This window comes from Labeo rohita, chromosome 14, assembly GCF_022985175.1.
Source record: "Labeo rohita strain BAU-BD-2019 chromosome 14, IGBB_LRoh.1.0, whole genome shotgun sequence".
In the NCBI taxonomy this organism is placed as follows: Eukaryota; Metazoa; Chordata; class Actinopteri; order Cypriniformes; family Cyprinidae; genus Labeo; species Labeo rohita.
Window position 1 is genome coordinate 23230987 of NC_066882.1, and position 18684 is coordinate 23249670.

The window sequence follows — 18684 nt, forward strand, 5'->3', positions numbered from 1 at the left end:
TTATATTTTTTATTTGGCATACAGTGAGGAGCAGTAGCTTTCTTCAGTGTGTCTAATCTAATGTAAATGCATACTCAGCACCTGTGAAGCAATCTCATAAACGCTCCTGACCTCACCACCTACTTATCTTTATTTCCCTTACTCCCTGATATGTGTGCGTGTGCATGTACATGTGGTGGGTGTATGTCTAATAATGTAAGTGCAGGGATGGCATGCTGGTGGGGTTTCATGTTCATCTCTACTTGTTAATGAATGTTCATATAAACCTTCTCAGCCGGGACAATACAAGCCCCTTGACTGAAATTAGATGGCCATAACCACTGCAGAATGCTGACTGGATGAAACGTCCCGATCCGAGGGACGTGCCAGAGAATGAGCTGTACATCCATCAAAAACAGCACCTGCAGCGGCAGGAGGAATCTGGCTACAGTCCCTGCAGTGTTCGGACACCGCCTGAGCAGTCGTAAAACTTCTGTCGCAGTGCTTCTCTATAACAGTGTGACACTTCAGTCTGGAGCTGCTTTAAACAATAACTCTAAGTCTGGAACGTTCAGTGTAGAACTGATTTAATTTAGCCCAGCACTGGTTTTAAATCAGGGACTGATTCTAGTCTGACTGCTTTTATTCTTGAAATGCTTTCATTTCCTCTGTAGTTTCTGTTAGTCTAGAACTGCTTTGACTAAGATTTGCTAGTTTAAGCTGTTTTGTAGCTGAAAGTGTTTTAAAATTAGAACTAAACTGCTTTCACTGTAGAATTCTTTATAGTCGATCTGCTTTTAGCTCAGATTTGCTTGTAGTCTAGAAGAGTGTCAGTGTCAGAATCGAATTTTTGTATTGGTCAAAATTGTAGTAATTTCCTGTGTTTTTGTTAGGGATGTAACAACGCAAGCTGAGCCGATGATTCAAATCGGTTGAGATGTAAACGAATTGCGATACTATTGAGGGAAGGAGTTTGTATGAATGTATCTCTGAGGGGAACTGGCTATCTTTAGAAAAGTTTAGATCGTATTTTCTTTTTCATATTACCTCTGCATAATTAAAGTAGTGTTTATAAGTGCAGCGCTGCTTTGTTTACAGCAGTAACTAAGGAAATTCTGCACTGCTGCTGTTCCATAAGCGCCACCTGCTGTCAGAGAGAGAATTTGCGTTTAGATTTTTTAATCTAATTTAGATTAAAAAATGATCGTGCTCCATGTATGCAGTATCTTTGTTTGGATCATGATAAAGATATAATAGTTGCCTCTAGTTTTAAATGAAAAGAGCACAGGCATAGCCTTAGTTCATTTATATGAAGATTTTATTTATTTATTTGCGTTATAAAATTTCAACAGTATTGTGAATCGTATCGCATTGTGAATTGAGTGAATCGTTACATCCCTAGTTTTTGTCTTTTGTAGTAGGTTTTTTATTTAAGTTGCTGTTATTTAATACAAGTTAAACTTAATAAAAATGAGAAATGCTGCTTTGTTAACTAGCTGAATTTTTTAAGATAGTTTAAATATTTTTAAAAATATATGTTTTTTTTTTTCTTTTTCGGTTAAGGTTTTTTTTTTTTTTTCTTAATAAAAGATCTGCTTTTTGAAGTGTTTAGTAGCCACGCCCACAGTGAAATCTTATTGGTGCAAAATTCCACTCCACTTATCAATATTAAACATCAGTTTTGTTCATTTTTATGATTTTGTTTTTTTATTATATTTTTCAAAACACTGAAACAAAAATAATCCCCCATAAACTACATACGAACAAAGAACAGATACTGTCAGCACTGCTTATAAATATTTTAATATTTAGTATCCATGTAGTCTCAGCCTCAGACGTCACATCCATGGACCGTTGACTGAATGTCTGATGCATATGGCACACAAAATAGGAAACACTTCAGGAGTTTCAAGTCGTCATCCGATTGGTTGAATTCTACGGAAATTTCCAGGAAACGTGTATGTTGTGTTTTTTAATGTTCCGTCTGGAAACAAAGATGCCATGATTCGTACCCAAACCCCCTCACAGGAGAAGACCCTGCTGAAAAAACAATAGACACCATCACAAAATTTGTAATGGTTTTACTGGTTATAATGGGACTTGTATTGGTTTTAGTGGAAACTGTAATGAACCCTGTTGGTATTTGCTGGTAATTGGTCACCTTGTATTGGTGGCTTGTTAAAACCATTAAATTCTAATGGAATATGTCCCAAAACACAATACAGAAAATCATTTTTTAATGGTTTTAATGGTTAAAAGTTGATGGATTGTAATGGTATTTGTAGTGGAAACCATTCAAATTTTCTGTGATGTTCTATTGTCTTTTTTTTAGCCGTTGTGTTTACAACTGTGACAATAAGCGCTTATCAGGAACAACTAAACACTGGAGTTTCAAAAGTATGTGAAATATGTAACGTTCGTGGCATAGAGATCTACACATGGTCTATTATTGTGGGGACATTTCCACTCCCCTAAACCTGACACGGCACAAAACGAAACGTGATTCAATGACTGACAGGTAAAACAACCAGTGTGGCCAAGGTTCCCAGACCTTCCACTGTCAGTCTAAATTTCTAGTTATGCAAGACTAGTATCCATATGACATACTAATAGCATATAGAAACAATTGAGAACAAAGCACTTTACAGTTTTACAGAAATGTGTCTTAATTAGCTGCGATTGTGTCAACTCACACAGCAGTTTCACATTCACTCTGGCCTTACTGCTTGTTGCTGGAAACTTGTTGGTTGTTAGAACTCAGTTACCTTTTCACCTCCCAATCTAAAGCCAAAGCCCTCTTGTAATCCTTCTTTAAAGCATTTCAAAAGTTTTCCCTGTTCTACCAGCCGTGATGAGCTTCATAATGACATCTCTGGGCAGCACAATCTCTCTTATGAAGCCGAGAGTGGGATCTGATCACCCTCAGCACTAGTTAAAGGTTTGAGCGATTGACTCTTCCCTACAGTGCTTGAGTCTCAAATGCAGTAAACTCCATTTGCAAATCAGCTGGGAAACCGCGCTTATCCACAGAGCAAAAATAAGTGGATAGAAAATGTTACACACAGGTCATTTGAGGGTAAGAAAATGCTTGAATCTGAATTGCATTCACAGACTTTGCTTGAAGAAGAACACAAACGCAGGTTGTCCAATTAATTGGATTGTGAACACAACAGCAAATTTACTGCCAGTCAGTCAGTGTAAGAGGGTATTGTGTGCTCAATTAACACAAACAAAACACCATCCGAATAGAAAATATCCAACACAACTATAAAATGTATCTAAAATGTGCTGTTGTTTCATATTTTTGCAGGAGTACACTATTGATGTGTTCTTCAGGCAAAGCTGGAAGGATGAACGGCTGAAGTTTGAGGGACCGATGAATATTCTGCGCTTGAACAACCTGATGGCCAGTAAGATCTGGACTCCAGACACATTCTTTCACAACGGAAAGAAATCTGTAGCACACAACATGACCATGCCCAACAAACTGCTGCGGATCCAAGATGACGGCACCCTGCTGTACACCATGAGGTAAGCAAGGTGTTATTTGTACTGAGTGCTGCTTTTTTCAAGGGCTTCGAAAGTTACCACTCATAAAATCATTTGGAAAGTGCTCTGCTTTTAAAGAGGACATTGTGTGCCCATTTTCCAAAAGTTGATATGATTCTTTAGGGTCTTCATGAAATGTCAGCAACATACTTTAGGTAAAATTCCTCAATGATTGATTAAAATAACACCCTTTATACCTTGTCAGAAACAGCTCTGTTCAAACCAACTGATTTCGGTGCATGTCTCTTTAAATGATAATGAGCTACTGCCCTCTCTTCTGTTTTTTGTGTATTCGGTGGTTCACTACCATTAAAAACAAAAGTAATCCATTGTGTTCTCAGTGACTCTAATGTCAGGAGAAAATAAAGACTCATGTTCACTTTTATATCAAACTAACACCTGCACTGCTTACAACACGTTGTTGCGGAGAAAATGACGGACAGCATACAACTTGCTGAGGGTGAAAATATGCTAATTCAAGTTTTGTTTTTATGCAAAACTGAATATTGTCTTAAACCTTTAATATTACTGTACAATTAAGTCTGACAGTCGGATCAGCCTTACAAATATAAGATTTATGGTCATATTGTCTGTACACACTGTCAAAAAATAGATCTGGCCTATGATCTTGTGAACTATAATCCATGTCTTTTTTTTAGAATAAGGAACATACCCAAACTGAAGAAATCTTGCCCTCCAGTGAATTTTCAGTGAATAATGACTTTAATTTTGATCTGTTCCTTACATAATGTTATCAGAATTTATACTTTTTGGTGAATGTTCCATTTAGCTTATATTGTGGGAGGCAAATGGAGTCATTCCTCATGTAAATCCCTGAATAACCTTGTACTCCCTAGAATTAGAATAATTCATCCCTCACCAGCTCCCACAGTATGACAGACGGCCGTATTTATTTAGCCACTAATTAACATGTTTTATCTCTTTTCAGAAATGTGATACATTTTCGTAGAAACCAGATTTCATTGAAACCAGCGACTTTCTCGTAAAGTGCAGTTCTCATTATAATCGACATATTCAAGAGTCTGCGAACATCCTCATCAATCTCCTTAATTACCTGCAGATGAAACAGGAAGAGCAGAATCTGTGACATATTGTCGTGTGTCGTGTATACAAGCCCTAAACAACACGGCCTTTCGTAATGACTCGCTCTCGCCTCTGTTCATCGCGACACCGCTCCAGAACACATCATGACACTCTCCAACACGTACCCTCTCAATTTTCTTTTGCTTTTTTCTCTCTTCTAAATCGCTCTCTCGCTCCCAGCTCTTCCTGTGAGCACAAATGCTCCTTGCCGCTGCCAAATCAATGAGAGTCTGACTCAGCCGTGAAGCGCAGGAAGAAAAAAGGAGGCAAACTGAGAGAGAGACTGAGAAAGAGAAAGCAGCAGACAGAGTGAAACAGAGGAGAAATGGATGCAAAAATGAACTTTCATTTATAGGACTACTAGTAATAGGGGATTGTTGATCTATTGAATATTCACAATATTATTGGGAATATACAATTAAGCAGCATTTTTAATATCTCAGTGATTTAACGCTCTTATATAATATTGTTACTCTCTGAAATAACGATTCCATTTCTGAATATATTTTCAAATGTTATTTATTCTTGTTTAATCATTTTTTGGTGTAAAGACATTAAAGTAACTTGACATTATCACTGAACACCAGCAATAATAATTTTCATTTTGATTACATAATAATGGCAATATATACATGTCAAAGTCAGACATGCCCCTTTGCCAGCTGTGATGCCTGGTTACTGGTTTAAACTTGGCCCAGTTTTTTAAAAGATTTTTGGGACAGCTTAATACCTTCAATAATTGATTGCCAATTAAGTTTAGAATACAATGAATTTAGGCCCAAATTATGCAGAGCTGTAATAGCTGCTAATGGTGGATATTTTGATTATTTGAAAATTCAGTTTTTTTCTATGTATAAACTGTTTATGTAATGAAATATGTTTTTTTTTTAATAGAGATTTATACATTATCCAAAAGTTGAATAAATAAGCTTTCCACTGATATGGTGATATTTGGCCGAGATACAACTATTTGAAAATCTGGAATCTGAGGGTGAAAATCTAAATATTGAGAAAAGTTCTTAGCAATGCATATTTCTGAATATAAGTTTTGATATATTTATGGTAGAATGTTTACATAATATCTTCATGGAACATGATCTGTACTTAATATCCTAATGATTTTTGGCATAAAAGAAAAATCAATAATTTTGACCCATACAATGTTTTGTTGGCTATTGCAGAATATATATCGTGCTACACGACCAGGGTCACATTTTTATTAAAATAAATATATATACAGTGGAGATCAAAATTAGAGAACAACCTACAATTTCCTAAATTTTGAGGTCACTGCTTAGTCCTTAGTCCTATTTGAAATTATCTTAACAGGAGTAAATGTGCAGTTTTTAAGCATATTTAATGAGTTAAATATATTCTGAAGTACAGTATAAAATCTCTGATTAAAATTAGAAAACACTTACAGTTATCGGTGTTAATCTGGCACCTGGTGCTAATTTCCTTAATTATCTGACAAACCCTTTTTAAATGGCAGCCTAACTTTCTAGTTTTCACTGACTTTGCAAGACAGTGAGCCGTTCTAAGGTGTCTGAAAACCTGCGACAGGAGGTTGTCTAGATAAAGGCCAAAGGGATGACTCTTTCAGCCATAGCAAGAGTAGTTGGTCATTCCAAATCTGTGATTTCTCAAACATTGCAGGTTTACAATGACACTAATTCATCCAAGTCTCCCAAAAAGCTAGTCATCCACATAAGACAAATGCATGAGAAGACGGGATAATGCAAAGACTCGCAATGGGAAATCGTTCAACACTGCAGCTGGAATTGCTTGCTAGTTCAGTGTTAAACAGGGCAAGGATCTGCATCAGCATGTTTAAGAGAAGTCGGGCTGAAAGCGCACTCTGCAGTGATCAAGCCTTTCATCAGCAGAAACATTAAAAAGCCTAAGCCCACATTTGCTGAGGAACATGTTGTGTGGAGAAAGGAGAACTGGTCCAAAGTTCACCTTAGTGATGAGAGCAAGATTAATTTATTTGTGTCTGATGGGAAACATTTTGTTCAACCTCACACTGAACCCAAAATGTGTAAAGAAGTCAGCGAAAGGTGGAGGAGAAAGTGTCTTGGTTTGGGGGATGTTTTCTGCAGCATGAGTTGGGTCTCTTATACAGATACATGGCAGACTGAATCCAAATATTTATCAGAACCTCCTTCAGCAACATGCAGTTCCTTCCTGTTCATCGCCCAATCAGCCTGCAATTTTCATGCAAGACAATGTCCCTGTCACACTGCAAAACAGATGAAGCAGTTCCTTAAAAGCTAAAAAAATGAAGTAATGGAACGGCTGGCAAAGAGTCATGATCTAAATCTGATTGAAAATCTCTAGAAAATCCTTGGTGACAACGTTATGGCTAAGAAACCCACAACAGTCACCAAATTATGGAAGAGAGTGGAAGAAGTGGACCAAGACCACACCAGTGCACAGATGTGCTGAAGTCATTCAAAGCAAGGGCCTCTACACCTCCTACTAATTTCTGACAGCTGTAACCCTCCAAAGTTTTAGTTGTGATCTTCTTTCGTGCCACAGTAGTTTCTGTTCTCTAATTTTGATAACTGTGTTCTCCACAAAAAGGTTGTTGTTGAAACACCATGGTTATTTTGTCAAACATGTTAGTAGAACAGTGATATACTGTACCTACAGCTAATATTCCTTCAAATCTTGAGCAATTAAGATTAACAGTATTTCAGAAAAAAATACTGTTCTCTAATTTTGATCTCCAATCTGACTGTATGTGTGTATACATGTGGCATAAAATGTCTCCTTTTATTGTGTTTGTGAATGTAAATCACAGGTTGACGGTGCATGCTGAGTGTCCGATGCATCTTGAAGATTTCCCCATGGACTTCCACTCCTGTCCTCTCAAATTTGGCAGCTGTGAGTAACAGCATGGAGTGTCATTTTTGTACTGATTAAAAGGTTGAAACAATCATCTGCAAAGTTTTAATTGTGGTTCCACTAAAATCATTCCTACAGATGCTTACACAACGACAGAAGTGACGTACACCTGGACAAAGAATGCATCCAACTCTGTGGTGGTAGAAGAGGAGAGCTCTAGATTAAACCAGTATGACCTGCTGGGACAAACCGTGGGGAACGAAACCATCAGATCCAGCACTGGTGAGTCAAGACACTTACAGATTGATAGATATGCTTTCATTAGAGGGAAAAAGAGCAGAGATTCTTTAAGGTTTCTTCCAAAGTCAATGATAGTAAGTGAATGATGACAGAAGTGACATTTTGGTAAAGTCTGTCCTTAAACAAAAGCTCTGTAACCCGCAGAGAGTGAACAGACACACACAGAAGGATGATTCTGAAGGACTGTCTCATGTCACAGCAAATTTGTCCTTCTTTCTATCATAGTTTATCAAGCACACACTCGTTCTGTTCAGCTAAATCTGCTATGTGTTTTAACACAATCCTTGGGCAAGACTCAACAAACCCTGCCTGTCACTTCCTGTGGTTCGCACTCGCTGTCTTTCTCTCTCTCTCTCATGCACATCTTTGCTTTGCAGTGACATTTTTTGTGTGTTGGCATTTGGTAGCTCAGTAAAGCGAACATATCCTCGACGTGGGGTGAGATCGAGGCCAGAGCACGTACAAGATATTCCACTTTAGATGAGCACAGAGAAACCAGAGGGACTGTACAACAGCAACACCCAAAAGACACACTTCATGTCGTGTTTACAACATTAACTTAGCGAATGGACAGCATACTCACAGCTTATAAGAAAATAAAGACATTTGGGATTTTATTCTTGCACAACAGTAAAAGTATTCTCGTAGCTTCATAAAATTACGGCTGAACCACTGATGGACTATTTTAACGATGTCCTTACTACCTTTATGGTCCTTGAACGTGTCAGTTGCGTTGCTATCTATGCAAGGTCAGAAAGCTCTTGGATTTCATCAAAAATATCTTGATTTGTGAACTGAAGATGCAACATGAGAGTGAGTAATTAATGTAAGAATTTGCATTTCTGATGTTGTGAGGACATGTAGGTAATGAGAGGAGTCTTAATTCTATTCATTAGGCTCAAATATGCTCAATAACTCTTTCCGTTTCATTTCCTAAGACAGTATTTCCATGCCGGAGCAATGGCTTTGCTTGCCATGTCCTGCGGGATTGCTGTCTTCTGCTCAGATCCATTTGTTAAGCTCTGTTTACATCATCCATAGCAAGTGGATGTACTCAAACCGGTACTGGCGACTCGCTCGCACAAACACGCACAAATGTGTGCATTAAAACACACATGCGTGAGCCTTTGGGCCTTTTCTCCCGAGGCTCTTGTAAGTCCCCATCATGTGATGTGAGATTAATCATTCATTACAACAGCGTGAACATGCCGTCTAGTGTGAAGGAAATTGGGTCATCTGCCACACTTGAGTGTGCACTGCATTTTGCACACTTGAGTGTTCGTAATATCTGAAGGATTTTTTTAATACCTTTCTTTCTTGAGGGCACAGGCTTGGAAACCACTTAGAGTAAAACCACTCCAGGTTTGTGTGTGTGTGTGTGTGTGGATTCGCATTGATTAATGATGCAATGAAGGGGTGTGTTTACAAAAACCAAGTGCAATTGAAGGCGCAGGGTCAGATGGGCACTTAAACATGATGTCAGGGTGCGTGACGCCCATGTGTTATTCAGGCTTGCCTTGGCTTTAATACACGCACTCAGCGTTAGTGCATCAATGAGTAAATCTTCTGTCCTGGTCATATAATTTCATCGCAAATATCAGGTAAGAATATATTTTAAGTGATATTTTGCTTAAAGAACATGAAGCCTATTTTTAAGACCATTAAGATTTTAAGACATTATTTTCGTGAAAATCAAGCAGTGTGTTATATTGACAATCTAATGAGAAGTTACATTGAGAGTAATGAGAATTACACAAAAAAATTGTCAGTAAAATGCCCAAACACGTTACAGTAATGAGAATAATGAGGAGAAAATGCTTAATTATGATAAAAATATTGTCACAGTGCTGCAGAGCTTAAAGGAAAAGCTTGCCCAAAAATGAAAAAACAAATGTTGTTCCAAACCAATAGGACGTTCGGAACATGAAAGAAGATATTTTGAAAAATGCATTGTTTTGTGCATACAGTGAAAGTCAGTGGGCTCCAAATATTTGACCTCACTGACAGAGATCGGGTTTGAACAACATGGGTGAGTAAATGATGACAGAATGTACATTTTTGGGTAAACTAACCCTTTAATTGTCCCTTAAATTATAGGCTTAATTTTTTAACCTCAACTGTATAAAACATATACAGTTGAGGTCAAAAGTTTCCATACACCTTGCAAAATCTGCAAAGTGTTAATTATTTAACCAAAATAAGAGGGATTATACAAAATATGTTTTTTTTTTTTTTTTTTTTATTTAGTACTGACCTGAATTAGATATTTCACATAAAAGATGTTTACATAAAGTCCACAAGAGAAAATAATAGTTGAATTTTAAAAAAAATTCAAAGATTCACAACTGTTTTTTTTTTTTTTTGGTTTAGTGGCAGTTGTTCGTGAGTTCCTTGTTTGTCCTGAATAGTTAAACTGCCTGCTGTTCTTCAGAAAAATCCTTCAGGTTCCACAAATTCTTTGGTTTTTCAGCATTTTTGTGTATTTGAACCCTTTCCAACTATGACTGTGTGCTTTGAGATCCATTTTTTAACACTGAGGACAACTGATGCTTCAGCAGGAAAACCGATGCATTAAGAGCCGGGGGGTGAAAACTTTTGAATAGCATGAAGATAAATGTCATATATTTTTTTCATTTAGTACTGCCCTTCAGAAGCTACAGAAAATACTTGCATGTTTCCCAGAAAACAAAATAAATTTAATTGACCCTAATATTCAAATTCTTTGAAATCTTTGTGTTTTTGTGAGATCATTACTGGTGAACATGCTTGATGGTGATAGTTTCATCAAAGTCTCTGGGTTTCCCCTGTGAAAAGATGGAATATGAGAGACAGAGAGAGAGAAGGGGAAAGATCAAATGAGGTTGGCATACTGTCACTGACATCGTGCTTAGAAGTTGAGACATCTGGAGCCCTTGCAGCATCACCATGACGATCAGAATCACGGTTGCTTTGAGAGAGGGCAATACACGCTCGCTAGCGGTAATTAGCAGTGCAATGCTTTTGTTTTTTCTGTGTAGGCGGGCCATAATCAGACTTTTGACCAATTATGGCCAAAAAACACCCACTCTGATATGAACATATTGTTTGATAAACATGTAAAAGCGACCAACCACAGTTTTCTTTTAGCGATGGAAATCGTTAATACCACAATAATTTGCTTTTTTTCACACTGCAAAAATTTCTTGCAGTGCATTCTGGGACTGACATCTCCTTGGTTTGTGCAGGTTTCCTTTTCCATACTAATAATAAATTATTAAATTAAATTAAATTAAATTAAATTAAATTATATATATATAATAACATTTAATTTAATTTAATAATTTATTAGTTACGCTGGTTTCTTCCTCCATACTAGTAAATTATTAAAATGTTTTATCAAGTCATTTATTTATTTATTTATTTATTTATTTATTTCTTCCGCCACACTAATAAATTATTTATTTGTTTATGTATGTGGGTTTCTTCCTTTATACTATAAATTATTAAAATATGGTTTATCAAGTCATTTATTTATTTATGTGTGTAGGTTTCTTCCTTCATACTAATAAATTATTAAAATGTTTTCCTCCACAATATTTATTTATGTATGTATGTATGTATGTATGTATGTATGTATGTATGTATGTATGTTGGTTTTTTACTTTATACTAATAAATTATTGCCTGATGAAGGTCAGTGGACCGAAACATTGCTTGTGACAATAAACTTCAATATTTAGCAAGTACTGATAGTGTGCGGGATTGCATCTTTTTATATGTACTAATAAATTATTAAAATATGGTTTATCAAGTCATTTATTTGTTTATTTATTAAATTTATTTGTGCGGGTTTCTTCCTCCATACTAATAAATTATTAAAATCAAATATGTATTGTTGTGCTTTTTAATATTATTTAACCGTTCTTTGCACTAACATCAACCAACAATGAATAGCTGTACTTTTATTAACTAGTGTTAACATAGATGAATAAATATTGTTGATGTATTGCTCATTCTTAGTTAATGTTAGCTGATTAATTAACTAACTTTAATTGGGCCTTATTTTAAAGTGTTTATGAAAAATAGCTGTCATGGGGTAAGAAAATACGTCAACAGATAACAGAGAGATGACTTAATTTGACATTTTTCAGAAAACAAGACCTGATTTTGTGTAAATGTGTGTTGATTTAATCTGTTGAATTTTAGACATGGAAAAAAAGACAAAAATATTAATTACTGAGTAAGAAAAATTTTTTTTCAGGATAATTGATTGAATGCTGAACATTGTGTTCAAAGACAGTTTTCAGCAGATGTTTTATTGCTGCGTCACACCCCTTTTAAAACACCCTCCCTGTAGTCGTGTCTCAGAGGGCCATTTCTTTGTCCTCATTAAATGATGTGTAAAAAAATAATTGTCTTTCTCCTGTTATTACCTGCGTTGGTCTTCAGGTCAGGGTGAGGTCAGGCTCCTTAATGAGAATCTTTGTGTCAAGCATAGCATTGCTGTGATATATTAGCTCCGCTCCAAACCCTAGGGAGCTGCCTACTGAATCTAGACAACATTTTTAGGCATCATGCACGCTCACTCTTTCCACTTTAAAGTATCCACTTTCATGATTCAAGGTTCTTCATGAAACCATCAATGCCAATAAACAAACCATTATTTTTAATTAAGTGTCAGTGGACTTACTGTATTTGTAGAGCATTTTATTTCAGCCACTCACGTGGTTTGATTTTGATTATGATGCTGTTTTATAAAGCATCTGCTTATGTAAATAGCAGACAGCAGAGCAGCTCACTAGTGTTTGGAACAGAGCCAGTGTATGTTCTGGAATCATGGCATCTCCTGTGACCTCCTGTGACTGATCGTCATCTTCACGCTTTAATTAACATCTTCACGGTGCACAGACTGCAGCTCGGACACACACTCACACACGCTAGCTCTGCTACAAAACCTAGTGAGCTGCCGCGCTGTATGTTGACTACATAGACAAAATCCTCACTAAAATGATAGATGAAATCTATAACATTAACATGCTGCTAAGCTAACAACATACGCTAATAGATGTAATGCATAGCACAAATAGTGCTTTTTATTTATATATTTAACCTTTTTTCATCAGAAATGAATACAAATATTTCTATCATGACAACATTCTGAAGATTTTTGCATGGTGATGGATATGACAATGTTAATGTATTTGGCCTTGGTGGAATAGATCTGCTACACTACTGCTGAATTGCTGCTGCTGTTGGTTATTGCTGTTGTTATAAATTATTGCTGCTCATAGATCATATAATAACCCGAGCAGATCTATACGGAGCATATATATATAATAACCTGTAGCAGATCTGTACGGGTGGAGCTGGGGAGGTGGAGGGTTTCAGAGGATCTCTGAAAACGTGCTGTGAACTGCTCTAGTTAATGCTAACCAGCCATTTAAATGTGAAGCAGCAAGCTCGTTGGCTGCATATTCAACATGAACCAATCAGCTTGTGCCGAGGAGTTTCTTAACCAATCAGCATGTGCCATCTAGAGTTTTGTGACAGAACTTGGCTTTTAACATTTCTCTTTAACATTTTTCTTTTATGCCAAAAATTATTAGGATATTAAATAAAGATCATGTTCCATGAAGATATTTTGTAAAATTCCTACCATAAATATAATAAAACTTAATTTTTGATTAGTAATATGTATTGCTATGAACTTCATTTGGACAACTTTAAAGGCGATTTTCTCAATATTTAGATTTTTTTGCACCATCAGATGTGTGATTTTGTGTTTGTGTGTGTGTTTGTGTATACTATTATAGTTTTTCTAATTTTTTTGAATTAGCTTTATTTTTACATTTTCAGTTTAGTTTGTTTCAGTTCATTTTATTTTAATTTATTTAGTTTAAATAGTCATTTGTATTACTGTTTTCTTAACATTAGGTTTTATTTTTTTTTTTCTGTGTCATTTTAGTTTTAGTTTCAGTTTTAGTTTTTATTTATTTCCATTTAGCCTTTTTAGTTCTTCAGATTATTTCAGTTAATTGCCACCATTTTTAGTTTAGTTTATTTTGTCATTTTTATTAGTTTACTTCATTTAAGTTTTTTTTAGTACTAGTTCAGTTTTAATTTTTATTTATCTCCAGTTAGTGATTTTAGTGCTTTAATTTTTTTTTTTTTTGTTTTTCCTCCTCTATTTTTTTCAGCCCATAGTTTCTGTTTTTGTTGTAATTTTAGTTTATTTTTTAGTAATTTTATCTTTGTATGTAATTATATTACATATTATTTATTTATGTATTATTAGTTTTAATATAGCTATTTAAGTTTAATTTAGTTTTATTTCAGTTTTAGTTCAGGTTCTAGTTTTTGTTTTGTTTTGTTTTTTTTGTTTTGTTTTGTTTTGTTATTTTATGCTGCCAAGGCAATTATTACATTTTTTTTTTCCTTAAAGTAAAAATGATCTGTTTTTATCATTTATTTATTAATTTATTCATTTATTTATTATTATTTATCTTTACATTTTTAGTTTGTTTAATTTATTTTTATTTATTATTTATTATAGCTTTATTACCATTTTAGTTTTTATGTATTTAGTTCCTTTAGTGCTTTAGCTTATTTCAGTTGATTGGCAAAGCAACACTTGTCATTTTAATTTTTTTTTTGGTCTAATATTGTATTTTACTTTGCCTGAGCTTTATCTTAACAATTAACAAACATGTTTTAAAGTTCATTAGATAATAATAGTTAACTACATTAGTTAACATGAACTAAGAAGTAACAATGCTTCTACGGCATTTATTAATCTTAATTAATGTTAATTTCAGCATTTTATTAAAATCACAAGTTGTGTTTGTTAACATTTGTTAATGCACAGTGAACTAACATGAACAAACACTGAACAACTGTATTTTTATTAACGTTAACAAAGATTAATAAATACTGTAATAAATGTATTGTTTGTTCGTTTATGTTAGTTATTACATTAACTAATGTTAACAAATGCCACCTTATTGTAAAGTGTTACCGTTTTAACTCTGGGATATATGTGATGCTGCCAGAACTTGGCCACAATAAGCAATCCAAGAAGCCAGCAAAGTTGCCGCCTATATTTGGACCAGCACTCGTGTCAAGAGTGTGCATATGATGCTTTAAAATCCTGCCAAAGTCGGCAGCACACTAACTTTGGAAAAAGAAAGCTATTTTGTTCTCCACAATAAAGAAACAGTCTCTTAAATACTATGTTTTTATTCAGTAGAGACACATTCTCACACACATACAGGCCTGAACTCTCACCTTCTTTTTTGTGTCTCTCTCTACGCACATTTACATTTCATCACGCCGCTTCTCTAGTGGACTGCTGTTAATTAAATTAAATCAGACGTGGCTCAGCCTCATCTGTGCTTATTTTCCCCACCGCGGCTCCGTGCTGAGCTAACGGGTGCTCGTGAAAGGAGGAAACAAACTCTGAGAGGGTGCCGTGTGCACTTGAACACGAAAAGAGAAGAGTGGGTTTTGCAGGATTAGAGCTGGCTAAAATCCGTCTGTGCTTCCTTCTGCAGAAAGGACGAGGAGATCCCCCCTTTTGCCAAATGGCACCAGCGTGGCGTCCTCACCAAGATCCAAAGGCGTCAGATAGATTTCTCTCTTCTGTTGCCATGGGCGACCAATGTCTTCCTCCATCTTTCGGTTATGCCTTCCTTTTCTCTCTCTCTCTCTGTCTTGCGGGCCACTTGCCGATAGAGATTCTCCTTTTCCAGGCGGCTTGCCACATTTCTTGTCTCTTTGAGCGGTTTGGATAATGCTCTGTGATAATGAGGTTAAAAACCTCATGATGATGTCGAGGAGATTTTCTCTCTTTATGCCATTTTGCTCGGTAACAAACTGCCTCCATAGAGTCGCTTCGTACTGACCTGATCTTTTCATCCAAGGCTTCATGAGATGAGGTGTAATTGTGGCATCCCTCAAAAAGCTCCCGGCTTATAATTACATTTATCTTTCCCTCCCCTGCTTTGTGACATCAGCTTTCAGAATATCCTTCTTCGCAATATGCGTTTCATAATCCTGCTCTTTGATGTTCTATTTACAGAGTGCCGCTTCTTCACCTGCTCTCATTTTGCACGCTCTTTTCTTATGATTTCCCACCAGAATCCAAAATTAGATTTTTGTCAGCACTTTCTGATGGTGAGCAAATTGGGGAAATTCATCAGCCATGAATATTTCTTACTGATCATGAAACTGTATTTTGCATTATTCCATTAATATTACATCATTTGTTGACTCCACAAAGGAATTATTTAGCTGTTTTTCCCTCTAAACATATTTTCCAGTCAATATATCATGATTCATCAAGATTTTGATGCTCAGTATTAATCTAACTACAGTTTTACAAGTACTTCAATCACAGTCAACCATTTGCAGAAGTTCTTAAATACATTGAAGCAGTTTAATAGTTAAATTTGCTGAAAATTTGCTGAAAATTTCCACAGGCCATCCAAGATGTAAATGAGTTTGGTTCTTCATCAGAACAGATTTGGAGACATTTAGCATTGCATCACTTGCTCACCAATGGATCCTCTGTAGTGAATGGGTGTCGTCAGAATGAGAGTTCAAACAGCTGATAAAAACATCACAATAATCCACATGAAGCCAATGCATTGTGAAACATTTTTTTTTTTTTTTTTTAACTTCAAAACATAGCTTCTGGCTAAGTCATCTGTCAAAAACACTGCTTCATCCAGTGAAAAAGTCCATCCCCTGTTGTCCTCTCACATACAAATCCACTGACATATCAGTTTTGCACTGTTTTGGACTGTTTTTGCTTGTAAACAAGTGTTTGCATATTTCTCTCCTGATTCAGAAGAACCAACTTTTCACTGGAGAAAGCAATATTTTGACTCATATTTTAGTTGAAAACAATGGTTTGAAGTTAAAAACGTCTTAATGATGGATTTGTTCCTCGCAAACAAGCAGTTTTTTGCTTTACAAGACATTGATTGGTTGGAGTCATGTGGATTATTGTGATGTTTCAGCTGTTTGGACTCTCATTTTGACGGCACCCATTCACTGCAGAGGATCCTTTGGTAAGTAAGTGATGTAATGATATATTTCTCCAAATCTGTTCATGAAGAAATAAACTCATCTCATCTTGGATGATCCGAGAATGAGAAATTGTTCATTTTTGGGTAAACTGTTGGTTGAAGGGAACATTAATATCTTCTTTAAAATACAATTTCATGTAAATTTATGCAGTTTATATTTATAGAAATGTGTCTAGATGAATTTTTGATTGATGAATTGGTCAGACTCTATTTTAAGGTATAGTTCTCACTAATAAGCCTAGTAGTTGTTAAGTTCAGGTATGGTCGTGCAAAATAGGTGCTTTATAAGTACTACTAAACAGCCAATATGCTAATAACAGGTATGGTAATAAGTAACTAGTTAATAGTGAGAATTGATCAATATACTAAAGTGTTACAGATGAATTTTCCACTGAGGTAAAGTTGTCATGTGAAAGTCACTGAGCTTTATAAATAAACCGCTTGTACGTCCAACTTAAATCGCTCACATTATTTAATTATTAATGTACTTATATTATGGTTTAAACCATGTATTACATTGCGAATCCAAAATATTCCTGCCAGCTGGTGTTATTGACTCAACAAAGCCAATTTTTCAGTCTTATTTTGCACTGTTTCCCATAACTCTCTTATTTCCTTACAGGTGAATACACTGTGATGACGGCCCACTTCCACCTGAAGAGGAAGATCGGTTATTTTGTGATTCAGACGTACCTGCCGTGCATCATGACCGTCATCCTGTCCCAGGTGTCCTTCTGGCTGAACCGAGAGTCTGTTCCGGCACGGACTGTTTTCGGTAAGTTTAATCTCTGAGTGAATCTCAAAATTAATCACAAACCTCAGAATGACTTGGGTTTTTTAAATATTTCAAACTTTGGACGCTACTTCAAAGAAGTGAAATATGACACCATATTAGTACTGCAAAGACGAAAGTAAAAAAAAAAAAAACAGGTGAGAGCATAATAAATTCTGACAACTTTAAAAAGAACTCAATGAGCATGCAGTTTTTAGTTTTACAGCAGTTCAAATGGCTCAAAACCCCTTTTTTGATTCATAAAAGCCTATTTTTACATATATTGTTACTTGAAATCCAAATGTGAGGTGTTTTAATATTATGAAAGCACTGTAAAAACCAGAAACCATTTTTTTGAGTGTGTTTTTGAATAAAATGGTTGATTACGATTGAAAACTTTTTACACAGCCGCAGTTTCCAAACTGATTTTCTGACTTTGGCAGGTTTTTATGATGCACTGTTGGCCTCAAGCCGAACTGATGCAGAAAATCTGCATAAATTAATTTACTGTGACAGATTAATGGAGGACTAAGGTCATACTGAGCTCCATAAAGATGTGGAGGTTTGATCTTAGATTAATTGACATAGCTGAGATTGAGTCTAGATTTGCAATTCTAATAATAGATATATGTGCTGTATGTAGTGTGTCTATATATAATTTATGTATGTCAAAAAATATTAATTGGTATAGAAAAATCCCAGTTACCATAGTTACCTGTTCATTTCTAAGGGGGAAACTGAAGAGATGTTTTGGCTATCTGTAGAAAGTCTTTTTAATTTTCTGGAATAAAATAATAATAGTTTTGTGAATCCCACACTTTGATTCCCAGATGTTATGTGGTCCATTTATAGGTTAAATAAGTAAAAAGTGTGAAAAAAGCAAACGCTTTATAATAAAGAACCCCACGGAAGAGAGGGGCGGGGTGAGCAGAGCTCATTAGCATTTAAAGGGTCATGCACCTAAAAGGGTGTTGTTTTACACTACCATTGATAAAATTTAACCAAAGTATATTATAGACAGGGGTGCATATAAGTGGTCTGCAAGTCTGCATGCATGCCCAAA

The 18684-nt window shown here is 35.6% G+C and overlaps 1 protein-coding gene across 1 annotated transcript in view; it reads left to right on the top strand.

Annotated features, from left to right (window-relative positions):
• Window positions 1–18684, top strand: part of LOC127175991 (gamma-aminobutyric acid receptor subunit alpha-2) — a 91459-nt gene that overhangs the window by 45199 nt on the left and 27576 nt on the right. The window contains exons 5-8 of the mRNA XM_051127383.1: window positions 3290–3510; window positions 7439–7521; window positions 7621–7764; window positions 17472–17624. Coding sequence (XP_050983340.1) covers window positions 3290–3510; window positions 7439–7521; window positions 7621–7764; window positions 17472–17624 — 601 coding nt within the window. The remainder of the gene's footprint in view (window positions 1–3289; window positions 3511–7438; window positions 7522–7620; window positions 7765–17471; window positions 17625–18684) is intronic.